The following is a 20,107-nucleotide window of genomic DNA, read 5'->3' as shown; positions in this document are numbered from 1 at the left end:
AATATTGGAACACTTTGAAAGTATATGAATTTTTTTTAAGATTTTATTTATTTATTTTTAGAGAGGGAAGGGAGGGAGAAAGAGAGAGAGAGAGAAACATCAATGTGCGGTTGCTGGGGGCCGTGGCCTGCAACCCAGGCATGTGCCCTGACTGGGAATCGAACCTGCGATGCTTTGGTTCGCAGCCCATGCTCAATCCACTGAGCTACACCAGCCAGGGCTTGTTTCACATTCTTTATGCCTTGATTTATAAGGCAGACTCAAGACCAGACATACAATACACATCATGAATCATAAGATCCAGTGCCCTGAGTAAAAGTGCTGTTTGTACATCTTTGCCTAGTCCAGCAGCTCTTTCTGTGTTTCCCAGACACCTTTTAAAGCTATCATTCTCATGGGGGGGGGGGGGGTCATCACTGTTCAGGAGGATTTTACCTTAATCTTTTAGATGGAAGATTCCTGACCTGAACTTCAGGGGAGTTCATGAATATTCTGAAAAATTTTTATATGAATACATATTCATTTTCCTGGTGAGAGAAGTTAATAGCTGTTGTCAGATCTGGAAAGAATCCCATAACCTAAAAATTTAGGTATATGAGAGCCTACCAAAACACAGAAATCACTTTTGTGTTTAGCTCTGAGAAACAGCTTGGATGATGCTAAAATGCAAATGGATAGGTAAACCATAATATCTGTTCATTTTTTTCTCTACAAGATGGATGACTCCTTAGTATGACCATTTTAATCCACTGCCATCAAAGGGCTACCAATAGACTCAAAAACCAAAACAGAGTGGTCAAGCTGAGGTCCCCAACCAACCTGTCTTCTTCTCCCTCCTGCTAGTTGATTACATGAAATTGCCATTTTTGTAAATTAAAACTAGTCAAATATCAGTAATTTCATATGGTGTGAATTAATACTTTCTATAAGCTTTCTATTTTGACAATCTCTTTTTACTGTCTCCTGTAGTAAATACCAGAGTTTTCATTCCCAATGCAAGAGTCCTTCCCTTTCTTCAATTAAGAAATGCTTTGGCTTCCTGATCTGATAAGGTTGGACTTCTCCAAGGCTATAGCTCCAAGGTCCTTTCACAGATATTTATATATTAAAGATGAGTTTATCTCTAACTCTAGATCTACTTCTTTTATATAAATTTTCAGCAATAAGAAGAATAAGATCTGAAGATCTAATGTATAACATGGTGAAAATAGTTGATAACACTGTATTGTATAATTCAAACTTTCTCAGAGAGTAGAACTTAAATATTTTCACCAAAAGTAAATCATCAAATAAACAAATGAAATGACTGATGTTTTAATTAACTAGACAGAAGGAATGCTGTCAAAATGTAAATGCGTATAAAATCATCACGGTGTACTCTTTAAATATCCTACAATTTTATTTGTAAAGTATACCTCAATAAAGCTGAAAACATTTTAAGAAAAACAGATCTATCCTTTTGGCTTTGGTTCTTTCCCTGCGGTGAGAGGTGATCATATTGGGCCTCGTGATGAGGCCACTCCCAGTGAATAGGCCATTGCTTCCACCTTGGTCACAAGAGTCTACCTGCCCACTGAAAAGATGCTGAACTCTGAAGTATGGATGACAAGTAAATGAAGCAGAGCACTGGAACTGGTAATTCTGCACACCTGGCACTGGGCTAATTAGGGGCACTGACGTATTTACCATTCTCAGCGGTCACAGAGCATTAGCACTAAGAGAGAGGGTAGCTCATGGCTTCTAGCTTTCATCTCTGAATTCCTCCATGTTGATGTACAGTCACTCTGCTACTCTGTACTAGAAGGAAAAATTAAGGTTTTCTTTATTCATAATGAATAGTGAGACTTGGCTGTAAGCAGAGAAATTAAATGGCTTTTTGTTTTACTACAATCCCAGATTTCTACCCAGAAACTAACATGTGGCTATTCCATATGTACATTGCAATTCAACCTGAGGTTGTACAAAGCCTGGATCCTTCATACCATCAAATGAATCCTTTACATAAAACAGTCTTCAAACATGCCCATATTTCCCCATTTTAAAAGACAAAGCATATGCAATAAACCCTCCTATAAAATTGCTCTCATAAAGGTAATTAATGACACCTAATGTACAAGCCTCTCTTCAGTTGTTGCCAGACCACACCTCCCTCTGCAGCACTAAGCACCGCTGAGCTCTCATTTTCGGAAAAGCCTCCCCTCCACCAGTGCTCCTGGCACCTGGCTTTTCTGATTCTCCTGCTGCCTCTCCAACGTCTCATTCCCAACTTACATAGTATCCCTTTCTCAGTATCTCCACCTCTCTCAGTATCATCTCCGTAGTGGAGTGAAATTATGAACTCTTTTACGTCTCTAATTCTGAAAGTTTTTACGAGCTTCAAACCTGGTTCCTAGCATCAGGCAAATGTCTGGGGAGCACCTTTAAACTCAACATTACCAAAATCAAAGTACTATTTGCCCCACCACAATAATTGCTGCTCTACTGTGATACTTCAGTTGATAATTGCCATTATATCAGTTGTCCTAGCTGAAGGCATCACAGCCATGTTCAACTTCCTGTTTACCTTTATCTTACAATATCCACCTGAAACCCTTAAATCCTGCCTTCCTCTTACTGTTCAGATCACTAGTTCTGACCATGTAGTTTGCACTTAACAGCTTCCCAACTGTTTGTTCCTAAAGTATAGCAAGAGACCACGGACTTTGGAGCCAGAAAACCTTGTTTCAAATCCCAGCTCCATCACTCTTGTGCCACTGGTAAAGTTATTTACTGTCTCTAATCATCAGTTTCTGCAGTTGTAAGTAGGAACTCAAAATGCTGACCCATGGCTTTCTGGTGAAAATTAAGACCTTGTGTATAAGTGCTTAGAAGAGCTCCTCAATCAGAAGTAGATGTTTTCATGACTTGTACTGTCTTATCCACAAAGTCTCCTCTGCCTACTATAGTCCTAATCTTCCCTTAGGGAACTAGTGGACATGATTTTGACCAGGGTGGCAACCCAAGTTTGCCATTTACAAGGGGTATGATCATAAGCAACTTACTTAATTTATTTCATCCTCATTTAGTTTCATCATCAAAAATTTACATCCAAGAAGTTACAAAAATTAAATCTACAATATTTATCACAAGCCATGACTCACTGTAATTTCTGAATTTTTTTATATCTTATAAAAATATCTCCTATACAATAAAGGAAAGTAGAGCTCATTTTTACACTAATCATTTATAAGGAGAGAAAAGACAGGATTATATTTGTCTTTCTCTGGTTGGCTTACTTCACTGAACATAATGTTCTCCAGGCCCATCCATATTGTCACAAAGAGTAAAATTTTCTTCTTTGTTACAGCTAAGTAGTATCCCACTGTGTAAATGTCCTGTAGATATTTTATCCACTCATCTACTGATCAATATTCAGGCTGCTTCTATGTCTTGGCCGCCGTGAACATAGGGGTGTTATTGTTCTATGGAATTAGTGTTTCCAGGTTCTTTGGATATATTCTTAGAAGTGGAAATGCTGGGTCAAAATATATATGTGTGTATACATACACAGTATAAAAACTCTAAATGATAGAGCCCATCAAAAAATAAAAGTGAGCCCTGGCTGGGAGGCTCAGATGGTTGGAGTACCACACACACACTGAAAGGTTGCAGGTTCCATCCCAGGTCAGGGCACATATGGCAGGCAACCAATCAATGCCTTTCTCTCTCTGTCTCTCTCTCTCTTAAATTAATAAAACACATCCTCCTTGGATGAGGAAATAAATAAATAAATAAATAAGAATTTTAAAATGTTTGGATAATGGTGAACCATGAAATATATTGTGTTATATAAGACCACTCTTATTTCATCCACAAGTTCTACTGTAAAGGAACAGATTCTTGAGGGAAGAGACCACCGAGTTATTTTCCACATTTGCTGCTCCAAATTCTTCAAAGTTGGTAGTAGCAGGATCAACACATCCCTGTGTGCCGATTTCTTTGCCTCATGCTTAAAAAAGAATTAATGGGCTCCAAAGGGAGCCCCTCTAGTGCTGTTAGGACTGCTTCTGAGTTGTGAGAACAAACAGACTTTGAAAGAAGAAATGTCAAGTACCTGAAAGTTCAAACTTTACAGCGACTGGATCACATGGGAACAAATGGTTTAAATTGTACAATTGTATTCTTAAAAAAATAAATTCATACTTTTAAATTAGAGTGTATAATAGTATTTATTATATTACTATATCCTTGCAACTATTCTAAGGGATTTCATCAATTAACCAATTTAATGCTCCATAAGAAAAGTATAATTACTACTGATATTTGTAAATGTGAAAACTGAGCTTGAGAGCAATTAAGTACCTTGTCTGAGGCCAAACAATATGTAGACATTTCAGCAATCACAGTATAGAAGTCTTAAATGCTATTCTACCTCTCAGACATTAAAATTTTTCACTAATTACAATGAAAACTTTCTTCACTAAATGCATTTGAAGAGTCAGCTGCAGTCACTATGAAAGGAAATTGGAAGAAATTCCAGAGTTAAAAAAAATTAAAGCATGTTATCAAAAAAATATATTTATTCTAGAAAAAGAACAACAGACTCGGAACAGATTCACAGAATTACAGAACTGAGAGAGCATGTGACACCCTCTGGTTTCCCATGAAGAAATGGATTCCAGAAGAGGCTGAGTTGGTTTGCCTAAGGTTATATAGGGAGGTAAAGGCAAACCAAGATAAATAACATGGATATTCATATTTCCAGTCCAGTGACTATACTCCTACACCACAATTCAGAATCTCAAATCTTCTACTTTCTTTAGCTAATTTATTGCCCAAGAAGGCAGACTGCAGTACATGTCTTCAAAGGTAATTATTGAATTATTCACAGACAGCCATCTGCCCTAGTTAATCTAGCCAGCATACTCTGAAGAGATTATTAAAATGGTTTGCTGCTATGAAGTTAACAATTTGTGAAATGCAAATAAATGTATTAATAAAATGAGATCACGCTTTCATTCCTTGAGGACTTTCAAAGAGATTATTATTACATAAAAACGACATCTGCCATATCGAGATCAAGTATGCCAACCAGTTAATGACTTGATGTCAAGCTAGACTGAAGGTGACCAGCAACTAATTCATTTCATTCTAGGTAATAACTGAGCCAAACAGTAAGCTTATTTCTTTTTTTAATTTAACATAAAATCTATTTTCTTTTTGTGTTATTTTTATATACAAGCAGTTTTACATCATTTTTACCCTGGCTCTTACTGAGGAATAATGGATGTATTTAGGTGTAACTGACTATATTTAGGTGTATTTACTAATATATATACCTTGGGAAATAATCACCACAATCAAGCTAATTAAGGCATTCATCACCACATAGTTACTGTTTTTTTTTCTTTTTTGTATGTGGTGAGAACACTTACAATCTGCCCTTTTAGAAAATTTCAAGCACATGATTCACTAGTGTTAACTATATCACATTACCGTACATTGGATCTCCATAATTTATTCACCTGGAATAACTGAAACTTCATACATTTTGGGCAATATCTTTCCAGCCAACAGCAGAAAAATACACATTCCTCTCAAGAGCATATAAAACATTTTCCAGGATAGATTACATGTTAGATCACAAAAGAAGTCTTAAATTTCAGAAAATAAAAATAATTCCAACTATCTCTTCTGACCACATGGAATTAAACAAGAAATCAGTAAGAGTAAGAAAACAGAAAAATTCATAAGTATATGAAAATGAACACACTCTTTAAAAACTATTGGGTCAATAAGGAAATCACAGGGGAATTTTAAAAGTATCTCAAGACAGGTGAAAATGAAAACACAACATACGAAAACTAGGGATGCAACAAAAGCAATATTAAAAGGAGAGTTTATAGCAATAAATGCTAACATTAAAAATGATCTGAAATAAATTAACTAATTTTACACCTTAAGAAACTAGAAAAACAACTAAGATCAAAGTTAGCAGAAGGAAGAAAATAATAAATGTTAGATTAGAAATAAATCAGAGAGTAGAAAACCAATGGAAAAAAATTAAAACTAAGAGTTGTTTTTTAAGAAAACAAAATCTATAAACCATTACCTAGGCTAACTAGGAAAAAAGAAAAAAGACTCAAATAAATAATATCAGAGATAAAAGAGAGGACAATATAACTGATGCCTCAGAAATAAAAAGAAAAGATCATAAGGGACTACAGTAAGGAAAAGTTTGGCAAGTAAGTTGAATTTTATTTTATTTTTTTGCTTACCACACCATTGTCATTATGGGAGCCTGGGTTCCAGTACTATAAAATTGAAACATGTGTCCAAGATACACATTTGTACATTGGTAACCCCGTGAAGATAAGAAGAAAGGCAGGGCCTAGGAGGATTTGTTCATCCTTGACATGTTACATTTTGACTCTGCATTTGACAGGCTTATTGAAAAAGGAGGCAAACACAAAATAGAAGAGCCAGAAGGCATATCTGTGTATGACCACTATTCACCAACACACACAAATGCCCACACATACCTACCACTTTCCCAAAGTTTGTTTAGACATGAAAGTTCCTATATTAAAGTATTGTTGCATTCCTCCTCTTTGTCACAACCACAGTGCCAGTATGTCCTGTCCATGTGCTGTTGGAGTTAGATCAGTTGGAATCGGTGCTCTATTAATAAAGTAAATTTCTGAAAAGGTACTGTTTATTTTCTTTCCCTTAAAAATAAGAACTGAATTATTTATCAATGGTTTGCATATTTTAATTGGTCAGTCCAATTTGGCTTTCAGAATTGCATTATTTTAAATATGTCCAGTTCAATGAATAAAAGTAAATCTTTGCTTATAAAAAATATATAACCTATTAGTTAAGTTGTTCATGAAGTTCTCCGTTAAAGAGAAAATTAAATTACTTTTTTATGTAAAGTCTTTACATCAAAATCAAGAACAAGGATAGGAGCTGATAATTAATAGGGAGCAAAAATTAAGTTCCCTTTCAGAGTTTAGAACAGGGAGGGACAAATAAGCAAACCAGGGATCCTACAAACGAATGTGCAACTGCAACAGTGATGGAAGTAAGACGGAAAAAGCCAAGATGCTCAAGAGACACTATGAGACACTATGAGGATATTTGACCTGGTCAGAGAGGTCAAGGAGGGCTTCCTTGGGAAAGTGACATTGAGTTGAGATCTAAAAGATAAGAGGAATACATTTCAGGTAACAAATGGGCACATTCCCATAGCAGGAATGAGCATTAAGAATAACTTCAGAAAAACAGGATCCTGGTGTGTCTTCTAGAAGGGAAGTGAGTGATTAAGAGGGAGAACATGGTCAACTTTCAAAGGTGGAGAAGCCAAGTGTATGTGGTAAGGTCTGAAAATGTTCATGGCTTTTGGAAAAATAGAGCTCACTGGGGATACCAGCAAAAGCTGTTATTATGGACTGACTGTGATAGAGGCCAATTAAAGGGGACTGTGGAGCTCTACATTAGAAATGGAGCTACTGGGTGCAGGCAAGCCCTCAGGACTGAGAGTTGTAACTACAGGGGAGAAGGAAATAAAAGATTTTTGTGTTTTTTGAAAATTGTTATTGTTTGTTTTATGAGAGAAATAGAAATATGCTTAAAATCTGATAATTATCAAGAAGCTAAAGACAAAGCAGACAATCAAGATTTCCAATATGTTTTCACCATGCAGATGTACAGACCTGTGTCCTCTTTGGGCAGAAGAAAAACTTCTTTAAATACCCATTGTATGCTTCCATTTTGAAACATAGATTGTTTTAAGTGGCTACCTCTTGTGTATCTAAGTTATACTGAATATCGAACTTCATTACAACCATCTTCCAAGTTTTTTCGAAGTTACAGATTTGTATGAAATTACAGAATATAAATATTATACCTTTGCATAGGAAAGGATTCATTCCTTATTTATTTATAATATGCCATCATCCATTTACATTCAATAAGAGATATGTTTTATTAACTTATGTTGCACTCCAGGTGGTTTTAACACATAAATTAAATGCTAATCTCCTAGCACTTCAGAACATCAACTTTTGTTAAATGATTCAAAATTCAGCATTAAGAAAAAATATAATTATAGATACCAATTTACCATCTACCTTACATTATAGCTTAAAATGTTATAATTTATAATATGAAAATAAAACTGATCACACTGAGATGTATATAATTTTATTTCTTTAGAAAAGATAATATAAAAATATATGATTTGCTAAATTATTCTGCTCACTATATAAAGAATGTAATTTTTACTACATTATGGAAGGCTTTAGCTTCCTAAATAATAAATACTCTAATACTAAAATAAAATACTAATAAATGTTAATTTTGTAATCCACCTATAATTGGGGCACAAGTGGGACAGTTATTTTGTGGAGAATATGGGTTTTTTTTTCACTTGCTGGCCTAGTGACACATTAGAACTTTTAGTTTAGTTTTGTTTTAATTAAACAATTAGGCACATTTCTCCCTTCCATTTTGCATGTTCAAGTTGTCAGTTAATCCTCTTAGGAATGGTTCGTTTACACAACCTATTTTATCTACCTCCCAGAAGGCACTGTGCCAGGCATTGGGGGAGACACAAATTACAACCATCATCTGCTCTCAACTATTTCACAGTATCTCAGCACTGTATGTGCAAGATAAGAGGACTCTAGATGGTATAATGGAAGTAGAAAGCACACTTCAATCAGCCTGAGGAAAGCAAAGAAAGTATCAGAGAGGAAGCAAATTTAAGTTGGCTCCTTAAGAAAAAAGACCACTCTGCTCTGTGATTAGAACAGAAGTGGAATTTTAGTAGTGGGGACAATTTAATCGCTGGTAGTTCTGCTCATTAAGTACCAGAATGACAGGGATGTTAGCTTTGGAAGCTGAGTCAGAGACCAGCAGCCAGAGACAAAATGTTAAATGTGGGCAAGACACAGGAGATTTTGGATCATTTGTATCATAATTCAAATGAGTTTGAATTATGTTCCTTAAGAGACAGGAATTTTTTGAAGGATTTTTATTTCTTAATTAAATGTTCTATATGAGGCAATTGTCAATTTACAGGCAACTGTAAGAAATGACACTGATAAACCATGTACCCTTTACCCAGGTTTAAAAAGTTTTTATTTGTCAATTATAGTTTACATTCAATATAATTTTGTATTAGTTTCAGGTGTACACCATAGTGGTTACACAATTTACAAAGTGTTCATCCTGGTATTTCCAGTACCCAATGGCACCATACATAGTTATTACAATATTATCGACTGCATTCTGTATGCTGTACTTTACACCCCCTGCTTTACCCAATTTTTCTCTGTGGTAACATCTTGCAAAACCATAGTTTAATATCATAATCAGGATATTGATATAGTCCACCTACAGAACAATTCCATTTCCACGAAAATCCCTCATGTTGCCCATTTTTAGCCACAGTTTGTTGCTAGTATATAGAAATACAATTGCAATTTCTGTGTTTATCTTGTATCCTGACACCTGGGTGAACTAATTTACTATAGAATTTTTATATGTTCCATAATGTTCTACATAGGTTATTATGTTTATCTGCAAATAGAGGCAATTTTATTTCTTCCTTTTTGATAAGTTTTTGTTTCTGTTTTTGTTTCTACATTTTGCTTTATCAAACTGGCTAGAACATCTAGAAATATGTGATAAAGAGTGCTGAGCAGACATCCTTGCTCCATTCTCAGACATAGGGGAAGTATTAGTCTTTCATCACTAAGTATTAGCCAACGGCCATTCTTTTATCGGAGGCCTACTAGTGACATATTCTCTAAGCTTTTCTTCATCTTGAGAATATCTTTATATCTCCTACATCCCTAAAGTATAATTTGGCTAGATATAAGATTCGGAATTGACAGTTCTTTTCCTACTACATTTGAAAAATATGTCACCTGCCTCTGATCTCCCTAGTTTCCAATGAAAAATTCTCTCACAAATGTTTTTCCCCCTTAATAGATAAGGTATCCCTTCTCTCTACTTTCAAGATTAGTTTTTTAAATATTTTATTTATTTTTAGAGAGGTAAAGGGAGGGAGAAAGAGAGAGGCCAGAAACATCAATGTGTGGTTGCCTCTCAAGTGCCCCCACTGGGGACCTGGCCCACAACGCAGGCTTGTGCCCTGACTGGGAATCAAACCAGTGACCCTTTGGTTTACAGTCCAATACTCAATCCACTGAGCTACACCAGCCAGGGAAAGTTTATTTTATTTGTCTTTAGTTTTCAGAAGTTTAATTATGACTTTTTTGGTGTAGATGGATATTTTTTAGATTAATCCTACTTGGGGGTTTACTTAATTTCTTGAATGTAAAGATCTTCTGTAGCTTGACAATATCTTTGGCCAAATTTAAGAAGCTAAGAAGTTTCAGAAGTTTTCATTATTTTTTAGTATTTTTTCAGTCCCACCCCCTTTCTCCCTTCTTTTCATGACTCTTGTGCCACAAATGTTAGATTTTTTTATCATTCAGCATTCCCTGAGGCTCTGTAAAATTTTCTTTTTAGTCTATTTTCTTTCTATTGTTTAGATTGGGTAACTTCTGTTTTTCCCCACCTTCCAGTTCATTGATTCTTTCTTCTGTTCCTTCCATTATGTTACTAAGCCTATTGATGTGATTTTATTTGGGTCACTGTAATTTTCATTTTTAAAATTTCCAAATGGTTTTTCTTTAGAGCTTTTCTATCCTTGGTGAGTCTTTCTATTTCTTCCTTTGTTTCAAGAACATTCATGACAATTGTTGAAGGGTTGTTAACATGACTGCTTTAACATTTTTGTCAGATAAGTGTAACATCTTTGTCATCTCAATGTTGGCATCTATCAATTGCCTTTTCTCAGGCAGCCTGAAATTTTTCTAGGTCTTGGTATGAGGGGTAATATTTTTCATCAAATCTTAGCCATTTTGTGTATTATATGATGAGATGGTCTCATATTTAAGTCTTCTGTTTCAGATGATTTACTCTACCAAGAAAGAGATGTAAAGGAAAAAAACAAAACAAAACAGGTTCCTCATTGGGCCTCCACTGATGCCCAATTGGAAGGATGTTCCTCATTACTGCTGGGTGGGTTTCAGCTCCAACTGACACCTCCTGGTTGGGTGAGGTAAGAATGTCTTGTTACTGCTCTCCAGATGGCCTCCACTGACACCACAGAGAAGGAATAGGTGGCCTTGTTATCAACAGTGAAAATACTAACACTCTACTGGCCTCTACTGACACTACCCCAGTGGGGAGTTGGAAAGGTGTGTCATTATCAATGAGTGGGCATGTAAGTCCAACTCCTTATATGGGCTCTACTGTAGCTACAGATTCCAGGGGTCCTCAGTATCACCTAACAGGGATGAAAGTCTCCGCTCCCTAGTCCACCTATTCTGCCACAACCCTTGTGGGAAGAGGGGGTTATGGTGTCTCCTTACCACCTGACAATTGTGGAAATCTAATCTACCCACTTGACCTTTACTGTTGGGAGTGGGAGTAGGTCCACAGATTTTTTGTGGTATTTGTCTGGAGGAGAATGATCTAAAAGTTATGTCTTGTTTAGGCTGCTTCCTTTCTACTCCTTTGGCTTAAAAGATAAATGGTTTTTAATATTTACTTTTGACTGCATTTGTTGGCATTTCTAGGTTGTCAGCCTCTTCAGTAACAAGTCCAAGATAAATAAGGAAAGAATAAAACCCAGGATCTCATTACTGTAATTCTCACTGGCCCCCAAGGTCTCTAAAGCCAGTTTTCCTTCTTCTCTCCATGTTTTGGTCTTCTTGTATTTGTTTTAGACATAATGCCTGAGATATTTAGTTCTATTTGAGGAAGGAATAAGGAAATATGTGTCATCACCATTTTCCTGGAAGCAAGAAGCCTCTGAAAGATTTTAAGCACAGAGTGCTATGTGGGTCTTTGCATTTTTGACAGATAACTGTACATGAGGTGAGCTAAGAAACGAGTTAGGGTAGAAATGGTCTAGGAGGGAGTGACATTAAAGGTAGAGGCATTTGTTAGAAAGTGCTCTAAACCAATTATCTGATGATAATTGGGAATACACAAATCAGATCAGATGCCCAAACATGGAATGAACACCAATTAACATAACATATTTGTGCATATCAGCTTAATATCAGCCTTGAATATATGTAGGGAGGAATGAAAAGAAACAGACCATTTGTGATAGGTATTAAAATATAGATTCAACAGCATGTAATGACCAATAGAGTATGATACATTAAGATAATAAAGTTAGAATCACTACCAGATTCTTATTTTGGAGGCCGGAGTGGATGCAGGTGATATTAACAAAACAACAGAATACATTAAAAAAAAAAAACAGGTGTTGCAGGGAAGAGTGGAGGTGGTGAGTTCAGTGCATGTCAATTCAGACCTTCTGAAGACTTATAACAACAAGTTGGTTCTCAGCAGCAAGGTCAGACACAGAAGGGTTAGGAGCCTTGGTTTCATTAGTAATACTCATATCCAACTGCATGAAGATTAACAAGGACATATAAGCAGAAGGAGAAAAGAAGACTAAGAACCAGATGCTAACTAAACCCCAATGTTTAGGACCAAAGTAAGAAAAAGCTAGACAGCAAAAGGAGGACAAGCTGTCAAAAAGTTAGAGAGAGTAGAGTTAAATTTGGTTCCACAAGCACTTATCAAGTGCTTAGTGTGTGCCATGCAGTGTGCTAAGCAACTAGTTTTTGAGGCCTTCACCCTCTATGAGATACAAACAGATAATTTCAGTACAATGTCAACTCGGTGGCCGACATATACTCAGGGGACAATGGAACCATGGAATTGGGCACCGAGGACAGCCAAAGACTGTGAGAGGAACCTTTTTGAGAAATGATAACCTACAGAGTCTTCAAGGAGAGTAAGAATTAAACAAATAAGAAAAAAAACAGAGGGAAAGTCATGCAAGACAAAAGAAACAGCATGAACAATAGCAAAAGGACATGGAGCACAAGAGGACAGAAAATCACCTGCAAGACAGTCAGACTGATGACACTGAGAGGAAAGAAAATCAGATCTAAGAGGACCTTTGACTTATGAAGTCACTTATGAAGTCACTGTTGGCTTCTGCTACAGCAGCTTCTATGAAGTGAGGTGGACAGAAATTGGGCTACAGTGGAATGAAGAGTAAGTACCTGGATGGATATGTTTAGACAGTGTGGGTAGAGTGTTTTTCCAAGAAGCTTAGTGGAGAATAAAATAAAGATGGGATAGCCATAAGTCGGAAAAGATCTAAAAGGCTTGGATTTGTGATTGCAGAGAATTTAGTATGTTTACATGTCATAGGAAAGAAATCAGAGTGCAGAGAAAAGGTTAAGGTTTACAAATGTAGCTCACTTCATTCATTCTTCCGCAAAACAAATACTTACCTACAGGGTTCTTGAGCACATCATTCGAAGGTAAAGACACACAACAAGCCCCTTTCATTGTGTTAAAATCATGTTTTAAATAAACTTTAGGAATAATAAAAGGTCAATAGTAAATGCAAAAAAAATTGCATGCACTTCAGATCTAAAGGTACCTCAATGTTTATAATATAATGACACCTTTGGTTGTCACATTTATGTTAGCAATAAATTCATTATAAGCACTCAGTGTAGAAGTTTTTTGTTTTTGCTTTTGTTTTTTACTTCAAGGGGAATGATTATTTTAGTAAACATTCTTTGCATGACTTCAATATGGAACAGATTTGTTGAGATTATTTTATGTTTTAATTATTACACACAATGCATATTAGTCTGCAAAGTACAATGGTAAGTACAAGAGATAGAGTACTGTGTGTGGAGTGGCTAATGGTGTCAAATTCTGACTTAATATCTCAAATTATTCAGAAACAGTAAACCAGCAGGTAAAAATGAAGGAACTCTAGTGCCTTCACATGGTGACTGGGAGAACTCCATGAAGATAGACAATAGTTTCTAATTTTTTCAAAATCATTGTTGCAGGATTTTAATGTAAAAAACTTTGACATCATCTAATACTATTACCCACCCCCCATACATAAAATTCCCTTCTTCACATCCCTCCTGATATCGAGAGACTTTAAATGAAAGAGAGCCTTTTCTTTGAAAGGCTGCCTATTCTACCACTGGACAGTTACATTTGTCTCTGGCTATTCCCCCAATATTGGTCTCTGTAACTGTGCATTACTACACTATTTCCTTTATATGTAACAATTACTTTTTTAAAATTTTTATTAAATTTATTGGGGTGACATTGGTTAACTGGATCATGTAGATTTCAAGTGCACATTTCTATGATACATGATCTGTAGATTGCACTGTGTGCCCACCCCCTTAAGTCAAACCATCTTCTGTCACCATATATTAGGTCCCTTCCACCCCTTATCACTTCCCTACCCCCTTCCCTACCACACTGCTATCTGTGTCCACAAGTTTCAGTTTTATATCTCACACATGAGTGAAACCATATGGTACTTAGCTTTTCCTGACTGACTTATTTCTTTTAGCACAACATTCTCAAAGTTTGCAATGATTTAAACATCAAAAGATACTGAACATATATGCACACAAAATATATTATCTTTCAGACAAACCATTCACAATTAATTCCTTGCTCATATGACTAGTCCCCTTCTTCCAGATGTGTTCTAATAAGTTAATTATTTTTCCTCCTCCCCATTAAACTGAACACAAATTTCCAAATGTGAAAGAATAAAATAAGATTATAATATTGTATATGTTTTTTTTTTAAAGCAATCCTAACCTATCAGCATCTTATGTTTGAGGTATGGACAATTATAATACACAGGGACTTAACTACGTAAAGGGCAACTAATTCACATTTCCCACACTTCATTTCTGCAATTATTTTTAACATAAAAATGAGATTAAAGATTTCCATATTTTCCTATCTTGTGCTTTTTGTAACAAAAGTCCAATTTCATTTTCAGTATTGATTTGGTAAACTATTTTTTTGCCATCCCTCTAAAATTTTGGCCTCTGACAACTCTGATAGGTCTATGTTTAAGTGTTCACACAAGGCATTGATAAAGTTCAACAGAATGAGTGCATACATAAAACTTTCCAGTACGCACACAGAAATCTCATTCCTGGGAGACTTTAATCAGCCTACAGTTCTTTTCCCTATACATATACCATCATCAGAAACCACCAAAAACATCTATCTAAACTTGCAACATATATTTGGAAACTCATTAATTCTATAAGAACACAAAAAGGTGAATCCATGTTGCTTTATGATAACTATTTTCTTTATTAAGATTCTAAAATTAGTATCGATATAATATTTTCTAGAAATCTGTTAGGGATACACATCAAACTTTTAGTGTATGTTTTTCAGAATATAAATTTTATGGCATGTTCAACAAATTTAATTAGCTGGCTGTTATTTTCTATATATTCCTTTTCCTTTTGAAATCATATTTTTAACTGGAAAAAGATATTAAAATGTCCCTTGCTCCCATTCTAATTTTTCTATTCTTACTTAGAACTACTTCCCAAAATGTTTCATTTTAACAACTATTATTTATATGCTGTATTAATTTTATTTTATTACCTCATACAAAACTGTTGTGTTCCCATGAAGAAGAGGTCCATAACAGATATAGGAATGTCCAACAACCCAGCCTAAGTCAGAAGCTGCCCACCACACCTGGAAAATAACAGGATAATAAAATGCATACATCTTAATCAGAGAAATGTCATGTAAAGTAGATTTAAAACCATGATTACCTCTCCAGGTTTAAGTCCATAGATAGAAGACATTGTCCAGTTCAGCATTACAGCGTATCCCCCAGTGGGTCTAACCACACCCTAAAGGAGAGGAAAGTAAAGCTAAAGTCATTAAACAATGTGTTACAAGATTCTCTGTCTTCCAACTATCTACACAAAAAAAGTTTCTGTTTAAAGTATTTTATATTTTGTAAGCTACACATTACTTTCATATAATTATATCAGAATCATTATTTCTTTGGCTCCTCCAGGAGTAAACACAGAATAAGTTGTCCACATCAACCCACTTGCAGAACCCATTCTCACTGATTGTTCTTGACCTTCTGTAGAAAACTTATGATTTCACAGAATCACATGCAATAAAAATTTGTTCCAGTGGTAACAGAAATTAAGAACATTACATTTTCAGACATATTTCCAGAACAAAAATGAAAACACAAAATTAAGTACATAGAAGGGTCAAAGGTAGCTGTGTGCTAAAATACAGACTAACATAAGGTTGTCTATTCCTTAATATTATTACATATTACTATGCTTAGAAGAAACAAAGTCATACTCTAACCAGAGCCTCATTACAATGCTGCACTGGGGGTTATACTAGCACAGTATCTGAACTGAGCAATTCTGCAGTGATGAATTATGGAATCCTGAGGAATCAATCCCGATGAGTTGGATCTAAGGCTGACAGATTTGCCTTGTATTACATTTTGGGCAAAAGTAAGGACTGTTGCCCCAGGTGGGTAGCTCAGTTTGTTGGAGCATCATCCTATACATCAAAATGTTGGGGGTTCGATTCCCGGTCAGGGCACTTATGTAGGTTGAAGATTTGATTTGACCTCTGGTCAAGGTGTGTATGGGAGGCAACAGATTAATGTTTCTCACATTGATGTTTCAGTGTTTCTCTTTCTCGCTCTCTCCTGTCCTCGCTCTCTAAAATTAATAAACATATCCTTGGGTGAGGATTTTTTAAAAGTAGGAATTGTTACATCATATTACTACAGCTTCCATGAACCAGTTTCTAGCAGCTATCTACAACATTGAACATATTCAACTTTAAAGCAAGATTCATACTTGAAAACTGGACAAAAAGTCATGATAAATAAGAACTGATGTTAAATGTAATAATTGATTTTCTTTATTGCTTCACTATAAACATTAATCATCATTGGCTCAAAAAGACTTGATGTGAATACTTAAAAGAGGAAGGTGAATTCTTGCTAAGAAATATTCAATATGTCACTCAAATGTACCTTGAAGCATTATTTTAATAGGGAAATTATAACTACCCTGTGCAGAAAATAATTATTTTACCTCAAAGGGCAAACATGGCCCTATGAATAAATGTGCTACTAGTTGTACCTCTTTGGCATAGCCCTGCAACTGTAACATACACAAATCAGTGGAATAAAAAGTAAATTGACTTTCTGTTAGTTACTAAAATTTCTTCTCTCCTCGAGTACCACTAATAAAACATAGGTATCAAGCTGCGGAACACATTTTATCTACCAGCAGCAACACCTGGTCTCTTAGCAAATATCCCACATAGCTTTACTGGCATTTGACAGCTATTTTCTGGGTTGTATGACATAGTTAGTGTGCAGCTGGCTCTCTTGATCACTTTGGGAATAGTAGAAATGAACCTGCTGCCAGTAAGTTTCACACATGCATTTTTCCACGTAAATGGGGTGGCTTCTTCCTAGTACATTCTGTATTACCTTTCATGTACTTGGCTAATTCCTTTGTCTAATTGAGGAGGTCTTTTCCTATGATTTAATACCTTGATGAATATGCCTTAATACCTTAATACCTTAAATATGATTTAATACCTTGATGAATCAACTTGCAGACATTAGAAATTTTTTTCATTTGCTATCCATATATTATGATAGACCATGATAATGTCAGTAACAATTTCACTCAAGATGTTTTAGAATTTTTCTCTCCAACCGCCTGTCCCTGAATTTAGAGCTCATTTTTATCAATAATTCAAAGTATTATTATAACAGGGTCAAGTGTTAGACGATGTGGTACAGAGTATAAGGTAAATTAATAGAAAGTGATAGAGAGGAAATGTAGGCTGGGGAGAACATAAGTAGCAATTCATTTGTAAAACTTAGAAGATAATTTAAAGGGTAGGCTACCAACTTCCTATTTACTTCTCCAGTGAAAAGGTATATAGAAGTAAAGATACTCTGTTAAAGTATATTTACTAATGCTGTTCTGTCTGTAAAGTGGTAGAACTTAAATTCATTTGACCCTCAAAAACTGAGGTTTAAAAATGAGACTATGCATGGAAAAACAATTAAAATTATACAGGCTAAAATTTTAAATCTTATTAAAAAATCATTTCCTTAGTTCTAGCAATTATTGATTTTTTATTTTTCCCCCTGCTAATGCTACCCAAAAGGCAGAAATGTAAACACAATTAAGGATATCATCAAAAATTCTCATTAAAACAATTATTTTTAATATATTTTATTGATTATGCTATTACAGTTGTCCCATTTTTTTCTCCCCTTTATTTCCCTTCCACCCTGCATCCCCCTTACCACCATCATTTCCCAACTTTAGTTCATGTCCATGGGTCATACATACAAGTTCTTTGGCTTCTCCATTTCCCATAGTATTCTTAACTTCCCCCTGTCTATTTTGTACCTACCATTTATGCTTCTTATTCCCTGTAACTTTTTCTCTATTCTCCTCTCCTCCTCACTGATAACTCTCCATGTGATTTCCATTTCTGTTCATCTCTTCCTGTTCTAATTATTTGCTTAGTTTCTTTTTTTGTTTTTTATGTCTGGTTGTGGATAGCTGTAAGTTGGTTGTAACTTTACTGTTCATAGTTTTGATCTTCTATTTCTTAGATAAGTCCCCTTAACATTTCATATAATAAGGGCTTGGTGATGATGAACTCCTTTAACTTGACCTTATCTGGATAGCACTTTATCTGCCCTTCCATTCTAAATGAGAGTGTTGATGGATAGAGTAATCTTTATGTAGGTCCTTGCCTTTCATGACTTGGAATACTTCTTTCCAGCCCTTTCTTGCCTGCAACATTTCTTTTGAGATATCAGCTGAGAGTTTTAAGGGAACTCCTTTGTAGGTAACTCTCCTTTTCTCTTGCTGCTTTTAAGATTCTCTCCTTACCTTTAATCATGAGTAATGTAATTATGATGTGCCTTGATGTATGTATCCTTGGGTCCAACTTCTTTGGGACTCTCTGAGCTTCCTGGACTTCCTGGAAGTCTATTTCCTTTGCCATATTAGGGAAATTCTCCTTCATTATTTTTTTCAAATAAGTTTTCAATTCCTTGATCTTCCTCTTCTCCTCTGGCACCCCTATGATTTGGATGTTGGAACATTTAAAGTTGTCCTGGAGGTTCCTAAGCCTCTCCTCATTTTTCTGAATTATTATTTCTTCATTCTGTTCCAGTTGAATGTTTGTTTCTTCCTTCTGACCCAAATCGCTGATTTGAGTCTTAGTTTCCTTCCCTTCACTATTGGTTCCCTGTACATTTTCCTTTATTTGACCTCGCACAGCCTTCACTCTTTCCTCTATTTTTTTACCATACTCAGCCATTTCTGTGAGCATCCTGATTACCAGTGTTTTGAACTCTACATCCAATAGGTTGGCTATCTCTTCATTGCTTAGTTCTATTTTTGGAGCTTTGTTCTTCCATTTGAGCCATATTTCTTTCTGTTGGTGCCCCTGCTTTGTTGTAAGGGTTAGAGCCTTAGGTATTCACCAGGGCAGGGAAAGCCACATTGCTGCTTTGTGGTGCTATATGTGCAGGAGAGGTCCAAAGGGAACAATAATGCTTGCTCAGTGCTCACCTGATTTCAGTCACTTCCCCCACTACCCACAAGCAAATTGGGCCCTTCTGGTGCTGATTCCAGGTGGGTGGTTTGGTGTACATTCTAGGACCCTATGGGTCTCTTCTGTGAGGCTAGGAGTTTCTCCTGCTGCCTCAACCCTCACAGGTTTTTTCAGTCAGAGATTTTGAGGCTTTATTTCCCTGCACTGGAACCCTGGGTTCCACAGTCTGTCTTGCTCCCCAGTTGTTCCTTTCGGTTTATCCACACACAAATGCAGGACCACCCAGTCCACCAGCCACCAACTTGCTGAGAGTCCTCTCCACTCTGGCTGCCCATCTCCACCCCTACTACTGGTCTGGATTAATGTTTTTTCTTTAACTCCTTGGTTGTTGGATTTCCAATACAGTTCAATATTCTGGCAGTCCTGGTTAATTTTTGTTTTTAAATTTATTGTTGTCATTTTTATTTTGGTTGTGCAAGGAGGCAAAGTATTCACCTATGCCTCCACGTTGGCTAGAAGTTCATTGAAACCAATTAAAATGGAGCTAAAGATGAAAAAAACT

At 35.8% G+C, this 20,107-nt stretch overlaps 1 protein-coding gene across 2 annotated transcripts in view; it reads right to left on the bottom strand.

The window, feature by feature from the left end:
• ACSS3 (acyl-CoA synthetase short chain family member 3) overlaps positions 1–20,107 on the bottom strand; it is a 161,119-nt gene that overhangs the window by 68,371 nt on the left and 72,641 nt on the right. For both annotated transcript variants that reach the window (XM_045845022.1, XM_045845023.1), the window contains 2 exons: positions 15,729–15,809; positions 15,553–15,648 (listed from right to left, as the gene is read on the bottom strand). In XM_045845022.1, coding sequence (XP_045700978.1) covers positions 15,553–15,648; positions 15,729–15,809 — 177 coding nt within the window. The remainder of the gene's footprint in view (positions 1–15,552; positions 15,649–15,728; positions 15,810–20,107) is intronic.

Source organism: Phyllostomus hastatus, unplaced genomic scaffold, assembly GCF_019186645.2.
Source record: "Phyllostomus hastatus isolate PE091 unplaced genomic scaffold, TTU_PhHast_1.1 phas_contig_432, whole genome shotgun sequence".
In the NCBI taxonomy this organism is placed as follows: Eukaryota; Metazoa; Chordata; class Mammalia; order Chiroptera; family Phyllostomidae; genus Phyllostomus; species Phyllostomus hastatus.
The sequence above is the reverse complement of the archived record's forward strand: the minus strand, read 5'-3'. Positions and strand labels throughout refer to the sequence as shown.